At 38.0% G+C, this 16569-nt stretch overlaps 1 protein-coding gene across 1 annotated transcript in view; it reads left to right on the top strand.

Moving 5' to 3' along the window:
• GPR158 (G protein-coupled receptor 158) overlaps positions 1–12512 on the top strand; it is a 404671-nt gene extending 392159 nt beyond the window's left edge. Inside the window, exons 12-14 of the mRNA XM_077772475.1 lie at positions 4008–4113; positions 7235–7381; positions 8115–12512. Coding sequence (XP_077628601.1) covers positions 4008–4113; positions 7235–7381; positions 8115–9590 — 1729 coding nt within the window. The 3' untranslated portion in view covers positions 9591–12512. The remainder of the gene's footprint in view (positions 1–4007; positions 4114–7234; positions 7382–8114) is intronic.
• Positions 12513–16569: the final 4057 nt, after the last annotated feature.

Genomic DNA, 16569 nt, shown 5'->3' with positions numbered 1-16569 from the left:
AGTTGAGTTTAAATGTCTTCTGTTGTCAGAATGCGACCATGTCGTGCAAAGGGCTTCCTACTTTTGCCCTACAATCAGTTGCTGTGTTTCTTAGAACCAAATTGCCCAAGAAATTAAATCTGTTCAAAGCAGTTGCCTAAATTGATTCTTATCCTTTTCTACTTGAAGATTTATTCTTTTCAGTTTTCATTGTTAAATGTTTTTTCAATGGATTTTTTTTTCAATGGATTTTAAACTCTCAACTGGTCCAAGTCCTTTCAGATGTAGGCCAGGTAAGGTATTTAAAAAAAAAATCTTAAGGCATTAGGTGGTTACTATAAATAAATCATAAAATGATAAAAAATAAATTTCCTAATCCAACTACCCAAAGGTGATAAGCACTGTTAACATATTAGAGTATCACTTTCAGAGGTTTTTATGTGTTTATTTATGAGACATGGCATTCGAAAGCTCTCTTTTTGGAATGTCACAGCACAAAGTAACACATGACAAGTCCTGCTGTCAGGAAACCAAGTTAACTTTGCTTAACCAGCACTTTCCAAATCATCCATCATGGTATCCCCCCAGCCCTCAATTGATGTCTGTGAACAGCAGCCACTTTTCAGAAAATTCAGTTTTAATACTGGGCCGAAGTGAAGAAATGCGTGGTAAATATTCATTGAGAATAGTTTTCTTGGGTGCCTGGCCAGCTCAGTTGGGAAGCATGCGACTCTTGATCTTAGGGGTCATGAGTTCAAGCCCCACATTGGGCATTGAGCTTACTTTAAAAACAATTAGCTTTCTCATATGTTTGCACGTATAGGAGGATTAGGAGGAACTTGACGGAGGAACAAGAGGGAGAAGAAGGGCGGAAATGGTGGGGGAAAGGGAGAGAGGCAAACCATGAGAGACTCTTGATTGCTGACGAAAACTGAGGACTGATGGATGTGGGGGGGAGGGGGGAATGGGCATGGAGGAGGACACTTGTGGGGATGAGCACTGAGTGTTATGTGGAAACTAATTTGACAATAAACTATTTGTAAAAAAAATAATAATAAAAATAAAAACAATTAGCTTTCTTACTTTCCTTGGGTCTTTCCTATAGAGTCCTCTGCAACCCCTCAGCCTAGCCAGATGAACCATGTAAATGATGAGCTGGGTTCACATAGACACAAGCGCTGACTGAATTGTTCATGTTGAAGCTAATAGATTAGGTGTTAGTAGACATGCCATACTCACATCGGTTTTCTTCCAGACAACTGTGTAGTCCCCTGTAAGTTTTAAACAGGGAGGACTTCCAATGGCAGCAGAGTGACCATCCCGGATAGGCCTTGGTATTTTCTTAGGCAAGCCTAAGAACACCTGAGTGGGAAGCCCTACACCTTAAGTTCCAAATTTGACTTACCTTTCAATTAGATTGTGGCATATTGGCTTCAAAGGATCATAGTACCTATTAGCTACTCTCCCAGAAATTTAACTTGTGGTCATGAATGGCCAAGAATAGAATTATAGTTTAACACTCAATCTATAGAACACTGACTTTAGGGAGATGAGCAGGAAGTCAGTAATAGGCAGTAATAATTAAAGGAATCAAGTATATATAATTTCTTATTTACACGTGGACTGAATTCATACATGTTGATTCCAATGTTGGAAGAGTCCAAGAATAAGAAGCAATAACATAATAATTTAAATCAACTGGATTCATCTTTGTAATTTTTCAATAGAATGAAATAATATTAAATAAGGCATCCAACATCAGCAAAGGTATTCTCTACCAATAGGGCACATCTGTTCTTTCTTCTTTGCTTAAAATATAAAATTATATATGCATAACTATATGCATGTATATGTACATATGTAAATATGTAAAGCTATGACTGCATATTTACATACAGATTTACTTTTATTCTCACCAAATTGCCAGATTAAACAAAAATAAACTAAAAGGATTAAGTCCAGCAGTCTCATAATGCATAAGGCATTTTGCCTAATCTGTTCTATAATCCTTCACTAAGCATAAAGCAGAGCTTTGGGAAAGTGCGAGACTTTTAAAAGGTTTGCTTTTCTTCCTGACTTGAATTTTTGAATATTTCTATGCTCCTGGACTGTTAGATCTATTTTTTAGAAGTTGAAATAGTCTTTTAAAGCAAACTCAATCTCTAGAATGACTGCAAAACCCAATTTCTCTTAAGATCATTCTAGTCAGAACTGCAACCTAACAACACCCCAGTATTTAAAAGCTGATTAATTTAGGGGCAGTTGATGTTCGTATATAGTACTTCAAAGTACTTTTTGGAAGACTCGGCATTTTAATTTAAAATATATGTAAGCATAATTCCTTCCAGATACTGTCAGGCTAATTTAAAGTTCACTCGTGTTGGCATTTGAGATAGGCATTCCCAGTGGGTGAGCACGCTTGTGGACCTCAGATCCATCTCCTTTGAAATAACCGTCTGCCCCAGTACTGGAAATGGCCCCAGCAGTTTGGGATGAGGTGATTTTCCAGGTCACATTTTCTATTGCTTCTATGCCTCAGATACTGTAACTTGTTATGAGGATGATGCTCCTATTTCACTGCTTTAAAAAAAATCTCACCTGACCCTGCAGAGACTCTATCAAAAATATCTCATCCCTGAACAAAACGAATATTCATTTAGTCATATCCAAGGCAGATATCAAGCCACTTTCTCACAAAGGAATTAGAGAAGATCTTAATTCATAAAATCCTGTTTAGTTATATCTGAACTATCACGAGCTTTCTGTACTTCCGTGCACATATTGTATGCATTATGTCTTCAAACACAGGGGAAACCATGTCTACATTTTGAACAACTCCTGAGCCTCTGTTTTAACTTGATGTTTTGGTAGGGGAGACGGGGGTGAGAAGACAGAGGGGACAGGAGAGAGGTAAAAATGAGGAAGAAATCCACTTGATGGAAATTTTATGTATAAATAACACTAATTTCCTTAGTAAATTTGTTGTGAATATGGCATAATGCAGATATAAAATTAGTTTCTTTTTCTAGATTCATGTTTTATGATTATATCATAAGCATTGTCTTAAGATACTAGCTTTTCAAGTTTGATGATGTATATCACTGAATCAACATGCTGATCGTCTAATTCCAAATGCACTAAAGTCTCATATTTAGCTTCTCATGGATGAACAGTGGATGGGCAAAGCTTAAAAGAATATAACTGCAAAATGACCTTAATAAAAGCAACACCTGGTTTCTGCAAAAGAAAGAGTCCTTCAAACATGAGTTTTAAACCTGTTGATTTATGAAAATATTCCAGGAATTACCAGCGTAGATATCGGTATGAATTTTTCCTCCACAAGTTTCTGGCAGGGCTTTCGTAGAACACAGCTTAAATTACCCAGCAAGATGGGATTTTAAATATTGCATTTGAAATTAGTGCAAACAGTTTGATACTTCACATTAACTAAAATCTTTATTTTAAAAGAGGCGTTTTACAAATCATTAGTATATTCACTGTATCCATTACAGTGCTCATCATTTAAGCCTTTGAGGTCATTCACAAAGATGGATAATTACCTACTCTTTTTATTTTCTTAATTTTTTTCTTGATTAATGTTTTCAAATAGAGAGACTTAGAATCAAGAGTTATTTGGTTGTGTCTCATAGTCCAAATTTGCCCAAAGTCACCAGTTTGTAAGCCCATTTTTCTTTTGAGTTCATATGTGTTAGTTGCTTTTCTTTTAAGACAATTTACATACAAAACAATAAATCTGGGAAAGGATTAGCACATTATATATCTACATGCTGTTTTTCTTACCAATAATTTAAAATAATAAATAATAAAGAGGTCATATCTTATGCATTCAGTTGCAGTTACTTCAAGCCTTATTCTTTTGTGATGACAATGTATGCCATAGGCACAGGAATGCAACTTTTTTCATGCTTGCTTCCTTTTTTAAAAATCCACTAAGGAAAAAAGTTTCCAAGTATCCTAGAACTTTAGAGACCTTGTTAGATTCCTAACTTGGTGACTTCTCATTTCAGATTCGTTCTTGCCTCAAGACTTCAGTCTGATTGGATGCTAATGCTGTATTTTGCACATACTCATTTGACTGTGACAGTCACCATTGGGTTGCTTCTGATTCCAAAGGTATTCCTTTAACATTACTTTCCTCTTGCAAGACAATTATTTTTTAAAAAGCATGGAGTTGCTCCTCCTTTACAAAATATCTGCCATATAGGCAAAGGGAGGTATGGACATTTGCTTGCCACCCTAAACTAACTTTAAAGCTCCCTCCTCTGGGGACTAGATGTCTCTTTTCTTTTGGAATTTATTAAACATCCTATATAATTTTTAAATGCTTCAATTTATACAAAACCCATCATCTGGTTCAGTTCTTTTTTCAAATATTTTGATATGCAGCTCTCTTTTAATTACGGGCTCAAGGTGGCTTTTGACTGTAGCTATAACATCAAAGTCATTTTTAAAAAGAATTAGCCTATCCTAAGAGTCCTCTTGTTTGGCTTCCTATTTAGGAAGCATTGTGTAGCAAAACATTCAGAAAATTTTTATATTAATAGAAACAAATAATTATATTGTGTGTAGAAGAATTCTGCTTAATAATGACGGGCTGACAGATTTGTCTAGACAGCACACTGAAGTGGGGGGAGATGGACCAGCACTCACAATGCAAGGATTATGAGCATGTGCTCCACCCACACTAGCTATACAGTATGATGTTAACCAAGACTCTTCATCTCTCTGAGTTTCAGTTTCCTCATCTAGGACATGATAGCAGTAAAGCTGCTTTCAAGGGAATAATATGATCTGAGAGTGTGGGGGAATAACATAAAAGTTAGAGCATTATTATTATTTTCCTCTTTTGCCCATGGGAAAACAAAATATTAGAACACTGTATATCTGTATTAGTGGCACACAAAATATTATTAGCACGGCTGAGACAGGAATTGTGATTTCTTGTCATTTGCTCCAGGCTTTACCTCGTCTCACAATTAACCAAAACACTGAAATTCAGCCGGACTGAAAAGCCAAAGAAATGTAAACAGAACCAAATGCCTACTTTCTTCCTTACTTGAATTATACCAGACAGCCACAATTTCCGTAGGCTAGTCTCTTACTGCAGTTTATCTTATCCATTTTCATACTTTCCATTATATGATTACATTTTTATTACATGGATATACTGTATACTCAGGCTATTTATTCACATGTTTATACATAATGTGTACATGAATGTTTCTAGCAGCACTATTCATAACAGCTAAAATGTGGAAACAATGCACGTGTCCATCAACTGATAAACGTATATACAAAATGTGGTATATCCATACAATGGAACACTGTTCAACAACAAGAAGGAAAAAAGCACTGATACGTGCTACAACTTGCACAGGCCTTGAAAACATTATGCCAAGTGTAAAGATGCTGGACACAAAAGGCTACATATTGCCTGATTCCATTTCTATGAAATGTCCTGGACAGGCAAACTCTAGGGAGACCGAAAGTAGGTTGGTGGTTGCCACTGGGTGGGGATGAGGGGATATGGAAGTGACTGCCTTATGGCTTCAAGATTCTTTTGGAGATGAGAATATTCTGGAATTCGATAGTGGTTATGGTTGCACAGCCCTGTGAATACACAAAAAAACATTGAATTGTATAATTTAAAATTGAGAATTTCATAGTATATGAATTATATATCAACTTCAGATAACTATAAAAAATCATTGAGGGGCTTTGCTAAACAGCGGTCTATATACTGGAATAAGAGTAATGAACAGATAAAATATGTGCTCTCATGGTATTTATGTTCTGGGTAAAGGAGAAGCAGACAAGAGAAATAAGATAAATATTTAAAATACTATTTTAGATAGATATAAGGAAAAATAATAAAGTAGAAAATGGACAATATCTGACCAACAACTGTTTCTTAAACTCATGATCATCTCTAAGACTTATATAAATAACCTCTGGGTGGTTTACTAGTAGCATGTGAGATTTGGGAAGACAGGGACTGTGTTTTATTCATCTTTATGGCCTTAAGTTCCTGACACATGTGGGAATCACAAACACGAGTAGAAGAGTGAAGGCAAGAATTTACCCAATTCTGTGGTTTCTCAACCAGTCCCCATTACAAAACCCTCACAGTCCCTTAAGTAGAGAATTGCCATTTCACGTTAGTTATCCTATATTGATGTTTGCCTGCCCACCTAAATATTTTAACAGATACTGACTTTGAAATTGCTCTGTATCATCAAAGGGTGATCTGTTAATTTTTTAAAGGAATATTTGAGCTGATGACAAACTGGGAGAAGAGAACCCATTTCCCTAAGCCTTTCTCTCAATTTTCACAGAATAGTCACTTCGTTTATATATTGTGTGAAGTGGCTGGATTGTTTTGAGTCTCCCTGCTTTCCATCATTTACCTGATTCATTCTTCATGTCTCCATTTGAAAAAGAATAGAGCTAGCAAGAGTGCATGAAACTGAAAAATATCCACGTGAAAATAATAAAAGTACCTCAGAATGTTCAATGAAGGAGAAACTTGAGACTAATGAGCATGAGAAAAAGTTCTGTAAGTTCGGTGACTCTCTGAATTTTAAAGTTAGATTTCATCATCACTTTAAACTTAGATATCATCACTTTAGGCTGAGAGGGCACTGTGCTCCAGAGAGACTCCATGATTTGTTTAAGATCTCACTGTCAACACAGTTGAGGTTGGAATTCAGATCTCTTGTCCCCTGAGTCTTGAAAGCAACTGTTTTGAAGCTATGTGGAGTATTCTGAAAGTCGCTGTCTGTGATCAGAGCCACGTGTGCCCTTAGAGGAAATATAGCCTCCCTTATGTGAAGCAAAATGACAAACACAAGGTAGACCCCACTGCCCCAAAAATATTTCCATCCAACTGCCAATGAGTCTAAATTGCTACTCTTGAAAAACACTAGTTTAGGTTTTTCTACCCATTTTCATTTTCAAAATGCAAATATAATGGAAGAGGAGTAGTGTAAGTGAACACTGGGAGCCTGGAGAAAAGACAAGGATGAAAATAGAAGCTGGAGATGGAATCACTTATCAGTATTGCCTAAGAGCTTTAGGGTGTAACTTGAAAAGCAAAACACAAATATAGCAGCAGATCTTTTATGAAGAGTTCTAAGCTGAAGAAATGATATGAATGTTAGAACCTTCAGAAAATTATTATGCTCTGCCTCCCAGCGGGCTAATGTCTACAACTCATATTGAGTATCTATTGCAGTTTTCACATTCAAGCAATAACCCACGAGATGACATTGCTACAGAAGCATATGAAGATGAGCTAGATATGGGCCGGTCTGGATCCTACCTGAACAGCAGTATCAATTCAGCGTGGAGCGAGCACAGCTTAGACCCAGAAGACATTCGGGTAATGCCAGTATTTTGTCTTTCTTATTTCAGATTAACCCCATTTATACAGGCAAGCACATGTGAGCTGATGTATATGTATACTCATCTGTGTGCATGTATGCATCAGAGAGAAAAAGATAAGGGAAATATGTGTTTGTGTCAGAACCAAAGACTCCAAATGCAGAGTTAACCCATTCATAAAACATATATCATGGTAGAAATTACGTAGGCCAATCTTGATAGTCTCAGGTGACTTATTAGCAGCCATAATGATGAACTGGTTATACAGCTTCCCTAATACAGTTTATGGCATTTTGCTGATGGAAAGGTAGGATAGATCTGTGAGCAGAGATAATGGATTACTGAGGATAATCTGTGACAATATGTCAGCATTTGGAGTAAGAAGATGCTTTTAGTAACTGATGGTCTGTTGTCCCCTAAACCTGATCCACCATTACGGGTAATTTTATCAATGGCTACATGGTGCTTCCAGTATTGTTTAAGGGTATGTTTTGTCGGTAGATAATGCACTGTGTCTTTATTACGGTCGCAGTTGAATCTGGCACATACAACTCGTAAGTCCAAAGGGCTTGCTCCATGAAACGAAGGTAGCACGCATGTATCCTTATCTTAAAGTCCAAACTCTGTGTGAAACAGAACACAAATTAATAAACGTCAGATCACATTTAGCAATTTTATCTGGCCAAACCACTGACTTCCACATCTCTGTGAATATACTCTTGTTCTGGCAGGATGAGCTGAAGAAACTCTATGCCCAGTTGGAAATATATAAACGGAAGAAGATGATTACAAATAACCCCCACCTCCAGAAAAAACGGTGCTCCAAGAAGGGCTTGGGCCGTTCGATCATGAGGCGTATCACCGAGATCCCAGAGACGGTCAGCAGGCAGTGCTCCAAAGAGGACAAGGAAGTCACAGACCATGGCACAGCCAAAAGCACTGCCCAGGTCAGGAAGAACCCACAAGAGTCTTCAGGTAACACCGGGAAGCCCAAGGAAGAGTCCCTGAAAAACCGAGTCTTCTCACTGAAGAAGTCCCACAGCACTTATGATCACGTGAGGGAGCACACGGAAGAGTCCAACAGCTTACCAGGGGAAAGCCAAGAAGAGGAGGCTACAGAGCATTCCACACTGGAGTCTCTGTCAAGTAAAAAAATAACACAAAAACTGAAAGAAAACAGCGAGGCTGAGTCCACAGAGTCGGTGCCTTTGGTGTGTAAGTCAGCAAGCGCTCACAATCTCAGCTCAGAGAAGAAGCAGGGACACCCACGAACATCCATGTTGCAAAAGTCTCTCAGTGTCATAGCAAGTGCCAAGGAGAAGACTCTTGGATTAGCTGGAAAATCCCAAACAGCAGGCATGGAAGAACGTGCTAAATCCCAGAAACCTCTGCCAAAAGATAAAGAAACAAACAGAAAATACTCCAATTCAGATAATTCAGAGACTAAAGAGTCTGCCCCCCAAAACTCCAATCATTTGGAGGAGCCAAGAAAACCTCCGAAATCTGGGATTATGAAGCAACAAAGGATTAATCCGGCCACTGCCAATTCTGAGATGAGCCCAGGCACCACCCAGATGAAGAACAACTTTGACATAGGGGAAGTGTGCCCTTGGGAGATTTACGACCTGGCCCCTGGTCCCGTGCCTTCAGAATCAAAAGTTCAAAAACACGTATCTATTGCAGCTTCTGAAATGGTGAAGAACCCAACTTTCTCCTTAAAGGAGAAATCTCATCAGAAGCCTAAGGCAGCTGAACTATGTCAGCAAACCAATCAGAAGAGCATAGACAAGCCTGAGGTATGCCCTTGGGAGAGCCAAGGTCAGCCTGTTTTGGAAGATGAGAAGCATTTTATTTCCAAGACTCAGGGTCCCCCAGGGAGAGCTAAAGATGAGAATGGCGGTCAGTGTCACGCAACAAATGTGTGTGCTGGGCAATACGAAGAACTGCTCCCCAAAGCCGTAGCATCAAAAGTAGAGAATGAAAATCTCAACCAAATGGGAAACCAGGAACAAAAGACATCTTCCCCTGAAGAATATGTGCCTGGCTCCTATAACTCAAGTAATAACTTTCAGCAACCCTTAACATCGCGAGCTGAGGTGTGTCCTTGGGAGTTTGAGACCCCAGATCGACCAAATGCTGAAAGAAGTGCTTTACCTGCTGCCTCTTCCACTTTAAGTGCAAATAAGATAGCAGGGCCTCGGAAATAAGAGGTCTGGGATTTTTAGGGTGTAGTATCCCCGGAAAGAAAAGGAAAAAGAAGAAACCCTGAATTCCACAGAAGATAGAAATTCCCAAAGAATATTTGTCAGTCCAGGGAAATGAGAAAGACAAGAGCGGAAGAAGAGCTGGAGGGCAGAGCAGCATCACAAGGGAGGAATTAGACTGGCCAATAGAAGTCTTTCCCCTGAGGACATGAGAGAATCCTTACATTTCAGCAAGCAGGGGGAGTGGCTCTCACTGTCTGCCCCTGATCAGTATTTACCCATGGCTCTTTGAAGATCCTAAGCAAGGCAAGCCAGAAGACACAGAAGCATGAGATTGTGCAAAGAAGAAGAAGGTATAGACGTATATGACCGAAATTCTAAGTAGCTAACTGAACTCACTTTACCTATTTAACCTTGATAGCACTGCTAACTTAATGCATCCCCAAAACTACCTTTTATATTAATGATTGCTCTCATTTTCTTATAAATGTATGTTTCAGTACATTGTTGTGTCTCATATTCAAGCATTCCAAATTGTATAACTTTTGCAAATAACTTTGATATTGTGTGACACAACACATTTATGCAATCTGCAGCTACTCAGTTGTTCTCGCAAGTTACAGAATACCTGCTATCTATCAACTTTAGTTGATTCTTGAAGTAGAGTGAGCTTTCTCTGGCTTGGGAAGCCGTAACTGTTATGATAAACCCTTTTCGTTCTGGCTGTGGTTTATATATATTGTGAATTTGGATTTGACTCTATTGTTTCACCTCATGGTTTGTTATACTGTCTTAATCAGGGTTTTTTATACAAGTTGAGTTACTTGTTTTGCACTTCTCGTTAGGACTTCGAGATCCAGAGGTCCTACTTTAGTCATATGTCTCAATAAAGGACAACTTACCTATTGTTTGTTCAGAGTCAGAGACAGGTAACGCCTTCATTCCAATCTATCGTCCCTTTTAACTCTTTTCAGTATTTCATACTTAGCAGCATTTCGTAAGGAAGAAGCTAAGAGTGAGAAACATATACTGCGCATTAGTATCACCACCGAAAGGGAAGACTCTAGGAATGACATGGGAATTACAACAGTAATTCTCTTCCCTGCAGAGCCAGGGAATTTGCCTTTCAAAACACAGACAGAAAGGGAGCTACTGATAGCACTTTCAAGGGAATATTTTTTTAAAGAGAAAAATTATGATAGCATCAAGATCATTGTAGGGATATATTTTTATTATGCATACTGAATATATATTTTAAATTACCTCCAACTACTTATTCTCATAAACTCTTACTCATTGCTTCAGCTAGAGTTAGCACTTGCTGGGCCTAAATCCCAAAGAGGTTTATAACCTGATTTATTCAAAGCCTGTAAGGTGGTTACAGGCTCTTCATTCTCCCGAGCACTGGAAAACTTACAAGTCCTGCAAATTGCCCTTGTGAGCCACCTCGCTCAAAATTTAAAATGCCAGGTTTATATGCAGAGCAAAACAGCTCCCAGAGCAAAATTTGAAAAACTTACTGCCTTCCACGCTGACCACTTGACATGGAAATCCTAAGCTGCTGACTTAGCCCTACTGACGTGATCATGAGAAGAGATTCCGATCTGAAGCTCAGTCTCCTCATAGATAAAGATGAATTACTTAGAAATAGAATGCAGACTTCCCTTTCTCTCTATGCTAAACGCTGGAGTATCTACGGCTTATTTGGCCAGGACATTTCCAGCCTAAGTAACTTTTCATATCATGAACAGTAAGGAGAACATGCTAGGAGGATGAAAGATGAGAAAAGAGAATCAGAAGGGAGATACGGGGCTCTTCAGAGAGAATATCATTCTCAGTGGAAGGTAGAAACTAGGACTTCTCCTTATTCATCATCAAAATTTTTTCAACGATTTTTATTCAGGAGTCAATGAGCACATCACCATTTTGCAAAGCTGTGCATAAATCCTCCTCACCCATTTGCTCACTTCGTGCATTACTCAGGTTGGTGGGGTAGGTTTGAAGAGATATAGAGATTCTATTTTTCTGCATTTCCTTCATTTTTTCCTTCTTTTCTTCCTTTTCAGTCAAGGCCTATGTATTCGGTAACCTTGGAATACAGCTTTAAAGTATATTTGTGAACTTGGATAGGAATTCCCAGGTCCACCTGCTTGTTTCATTTATGTTCAAGGTCTGTGAGCACTTTATTCACATTTTGAGACATAAGCAGTCAAGCATCAGTGACTTTTTATTGCACTTCAGGATGATCCTGCTAGAGATGTGGCTTAAAGAAGACTTGCCAAATTATACCTTAGTGACAGTCTACAGTCCATAGATTTTTCTCCACCAGCATAAATCAGTGAGAGTGCCTAGGGTCTTTCCTAGAGTTTCATTGCCATTGCTTATCACCAAGAGAAGTTTAAATCTATAATTCCTGAGGTTATTTTCCTAAATCGATAACAGTAAGAAAGTGAATAAACACTGTTAAGGTCACAAACATTTGCTAGGTTGTCCTTCTCAATGCATGTGCAGGCTGCATCCTGTCCTTGTTTTTAAGCCAGGGTTTATAAATAAGTAGATTTATACCAATCTTAATAGAACTGTATATTTTATGCAAGAATTAAATGCTTTACGACATGAATTATATAACTCAGCCCATTGTAAACTTTGGTGGCAACTTGGATTTGAAACTCGACAGTTCTCTTGTATTTGCTTCCTAGGTTTCTGCATGCAAGTGGTGACAGGTAGGACTGAAAAACACTGCCTTTTGATGTCTAGCATTTAGCAACCGAGAGTCGTAGAGTCAATAAAGCTGTAAGTCTCTTCACTTAATCTGTGGTTCTTCTGAAACTATTATCTGAAACCTACAGCATCCCACCATGAAATATTTGGTAAATTTATGTTGTGATGTGTTACAGCATGTAAATAATTATAACTTCTCTGCAATAAAACATATTTATATGAAAGTGATTCATGGTGATTTATGTGTTTGTCTATCAAAAAAATCAAATTTATTTCACCTAGCCAACTTGAGAAGGAATCCCATGTATCTTTGGCTTTGGTGCACTTATGCACATACACCCTCATACACTTATCTACAGAAACATGTGATCAGCCAGATGTGGCCTCAAACAGTAGACGGTAAAACCTTTTAGGACTAGTGATTTTGATTTAAGAAAGCTCTGCCTAAATGGGAAGTAATTCAGTTACCTTTTTTAATTATCTGAACACACACAGGCAACTTGCTAAGCAATGATGGTGATCTATAGATGAACAAGAGTTCCAATATCCTGTATCCAGTATCTAGTCACTGCTGTAGTAATACAGAGGACAGCCTGACTAAGTCATGGAGTCAGGGGAGGCTTAATAATACAAGCTCATAAGGCTGAAATTCTGCAAAGGCATCAGGTATAAACAGGAGAAGGCATAAGCCTGGAAAGGTCATTGTGCCCAGCCTTGCATGCCATGCTTCGGATAAACTACAGCCTTACCCTACAGTACTAGGATCTATCAAAAGCATTAAACTGGGTCCTAATCATGTCATGTAGAAGGATCATTTGGGGAGCAGCCCAGGAATGGACTGAAGTGGGAAGAGACAGCAGGCAACTACATTAATTAGAAGAGTCAAAGAAGGGAAGGGGAGGGCCTAAAGTGGAGAGGAAAAGATTTTATTGGGTTATTTTCTCAAACTAGCATCTTCAAATGGGTTTGGTGTTACGTTACATGAGGTCAGAAAATCAGAGTAATAGATAACTATATCAAATATAAGTGTTCCTTCTAAGTTTATTGACATTTTGGATCGTTTCAAAAATTTTAAAAGCCCTCTCTGAAAATCTATAGACCTCCTATCACCTGCCCATGAGAAAAGCTGTGGAAAAGAATACCACATTCTTGCTATGGGGAAACCTTGATATTAAAGCAGGCTGGGAAAGGAGCTGTAGAATAGACTTAATTTCCCACGTGGGAGTGGCAGCTCTCTGAAGCAGAGAAGCACATGAGATAAGAGGGCAGAAGAGGGAGTGGGGTGTGCCTTTCCAGTAACCCAGTCATCACAAAGATCCTTCCCCATCTCTTATACCATGTGTGTCCTGTATTCTACATACTCTTGGTACTTAGACATAGAATCAGTGGTTTCAGCTCTTTGACCTTAAAGGGCTAAGACAAAAGCAGCTGGCAATTAACAAGTCAGGAAAGTCAAGTCTACTGTTCCCTCTCATATGATAAGGAAGGTAGAGTCTTATCTGTGTTGGAATTGCTTAGTTGATGGCTATTTTGCTTAGTTGATGTTTCCATATATATGCATAGGGCTAGTAATCATTTTTTTGTTCTAAATTCAGGACTTTCTGCTAAAAAATCCCTAAGGGAAATATTTCCTTGGGAAATGGCCTTTATCACACAACAAGTAATAATGTAAATCTATTCTAAAACATTACAAGTTGTTTAAGATTTGCTTTATTATTTCAGCATATTCCATCCTTTTTGCCCTGAATAGTTATAAAAACAGAAATAATATGTAGGTTTGGTTGTTTTCTCTTTAAACATGTGCTTCTTGGAAAGTACACAAAGTTCAAGCACAATTGTATGTTCTAATTCAATATCAACTGGTTAGAAGGCAGATGATGAAATATATGAACTGGTTTTTTACTTCTCTCTCTTTCTCTGTGATGTGAAAATAGTACTTTGTCAGAAATAACACTGATCAAATGAAAATGGAAATGAGGGATAAATGTAGAAAGGGGTCTGTGTTGCATAATAGTAACATTCCTGGAAAGAAACAGACGTCAAATATGCAAATAGAAAAGTTCAGGACACACTCTTCTAGAAAGTACTCCCATTTCAGTTTAAACAGTAATAGGAAAGGGGAAAGATGCCCTCTTTTGACTACATAAAACAAAGATGCATAGTTTTTCCCCAAACATACTATGCAGTTTTATTCCTCAAGGACTTCCAACTTGCTTCTTTGGTCCATCTGAAGTTTTTTCCCTTTTTTTCCCTGTCAACATGTTATGTATGCATCAATACTACTGCAATTATATAATGTATTGTCCAAGGAAAACCTTGGGTTTGAATGTGAAAGTGCAGTATTATAATTGTGACTGGATGACAACATAAATCAGGACTGACCCAGAAAACCCAAGATATTCCATCATTTACCTATTTAAGGAGCAGCACCCAATGCCCCACTCCGTCTGTGGGGAGACTCTCTTAATGCCCCAAATAAGAATGAATTCCTCCCTCCTCCATGCTTACCTTAGGGATTTGCTTAAGATGTGATTGCATTGACTCACAATTTATTTACATACTTCTCTGAATAATCTGATAAATTAAAGGCTCCTTCAGGGCAAGGAATATTTTTATTCATTTGTGTATCCCCAGTTTCTAGCAGTGTGCCTTTCTCAGAGTTCAATAAATATTTGCCCAATTCAAATTTTGATTACTAATCATTGTCTAAAATACACTTGGAGAGAAAGAAAAATTCAGGAGTTGGATGGCAACTTGCTGCAAAAATTCTCAAATTTTGAATACTAATTGGTCTTCCATCTATATCCTGGTGGTTCCTGGGAAAGTCACAGATTATGACTGAACCACAGTAATTCTAACTCTCCAGTCTTATAAGGTAAGTATTGATTTGTCATCATAAAGAGGGAGAGACTTAAGGCTTTGGGACATGGCCCAGTTTGTTAGAGCTATAAAAGGTATATCCATATTTCATAAAAAGTAAATATTGGCTGTACTTGCTACTCTTTCTGAAGACTTTCTGAAAAATAAAGCATGTCAGGATCTATACAAGACATCCACATAAAAATAGATCCTGATGTTAAACTTTCAGATGTTTCTGAGAAATAAGATAGTGTGAACAAACTATTTGGATATTTGACTGACTTTAAGATTTTTTTTTAATGTTTATTTATTTTTGAGAGTGAGAGAGCACGTGAGCAGAGGAGGAGCAGAAAGAAAGGGGGACAGAGGATCTGAAGCACACTCTGTGCAGACAGCAGAGAGCCTGATGCAGGGCTTGAACCGTGAGATCAGAACCTGACCTGAAGTCAGACGGTTAACTGACTGAGCCACCCACGGCCCCGTGACTGTAGGATTTCATATCCATATATTTCATGTTATATAGAAGTAGTCATTATACATGTATGATAACCATAAAGGTGCTCTATGTGAAAGAAATGTGTACACACATACAACTTTTTTTGTAACTTGGAATATTGTAAAAGTTATCTAAATTTGCCAAATAGTGAACATGTTAAAGATTATGAAATATTTCTCCCTCTCTTATATCTTAAGGACAAGTAACTGTGAACACAATGGTGACTAATGTGGCTTGGGAATTTTTCCCTCCACTTCTTACAATACTCTGTACATACAGTAAATGAGAAACTTGGATTTATTACTGTAGTTCTCGGGCCATGCAAATAAATCAGTATTAAACCAGAATAAAAGGGTGCCTTGTACAGGAATTACTTTCTGGTGCATAAGAAAACTGTAAGAAGGCTTGTTTAAGAATACTCNTAAAAAAAAAGAATACTCAAGCACAAAATTGATTTCATAACCACTTGATAAAAAAGTCAGCAGATTGACTCTGCTGGAACCACTTGCTGGAAAGCTGGAAAGGCTGTTATTCAAGTACACATAGGCACTGTCCCTTTATACGTCCTCCAGCAAAGATGTAGAAGAATCATCTATTTGTTCAATTCTGACAGTATCTGACCTGCCCAGAGGGAGGCACCACACATTTTTATAAGGCTCTGTACCTCTTAATCCCATTCACCTATTTTCAGAGAGAGGCACCACACAGACCCCTATACCCTCCTCAGTGGTTAGGGACCCAGAGGCCATGAAAGCAAAGCACACCTCTCCTTGTGCTCTGTGGACCTTCTCGCTTTAATTATATTTCTATGTCTTTAAGTTTAAAAACATTTTCCAAATTAAATTTAAAAACATATAAAAACATTTTATAGAGACCCATTAAGAACATGTGTAAGTAGTTAGGAGG

The sequence above is a fragment of the Crocuta crocuta genome, unplaced genomic scaffold (genome assembly GCF_008692635.1).
Source record: "Crocuta crocuta isolate KB4526 unplaced genomic scaffold, BGI_CrCroc_1.0 scaffold96, whole genome shotgun sequence".
NCBI classification, from domain to species: Eukaryota; Metazoa; Chordata; class Mammalia; order Carnivora; family Hyaenidae; genus Crocuta; species Crocuta crocuta.
This window is presented reverse-complemented; position numbering and strand designations above follow the sequence as displayed.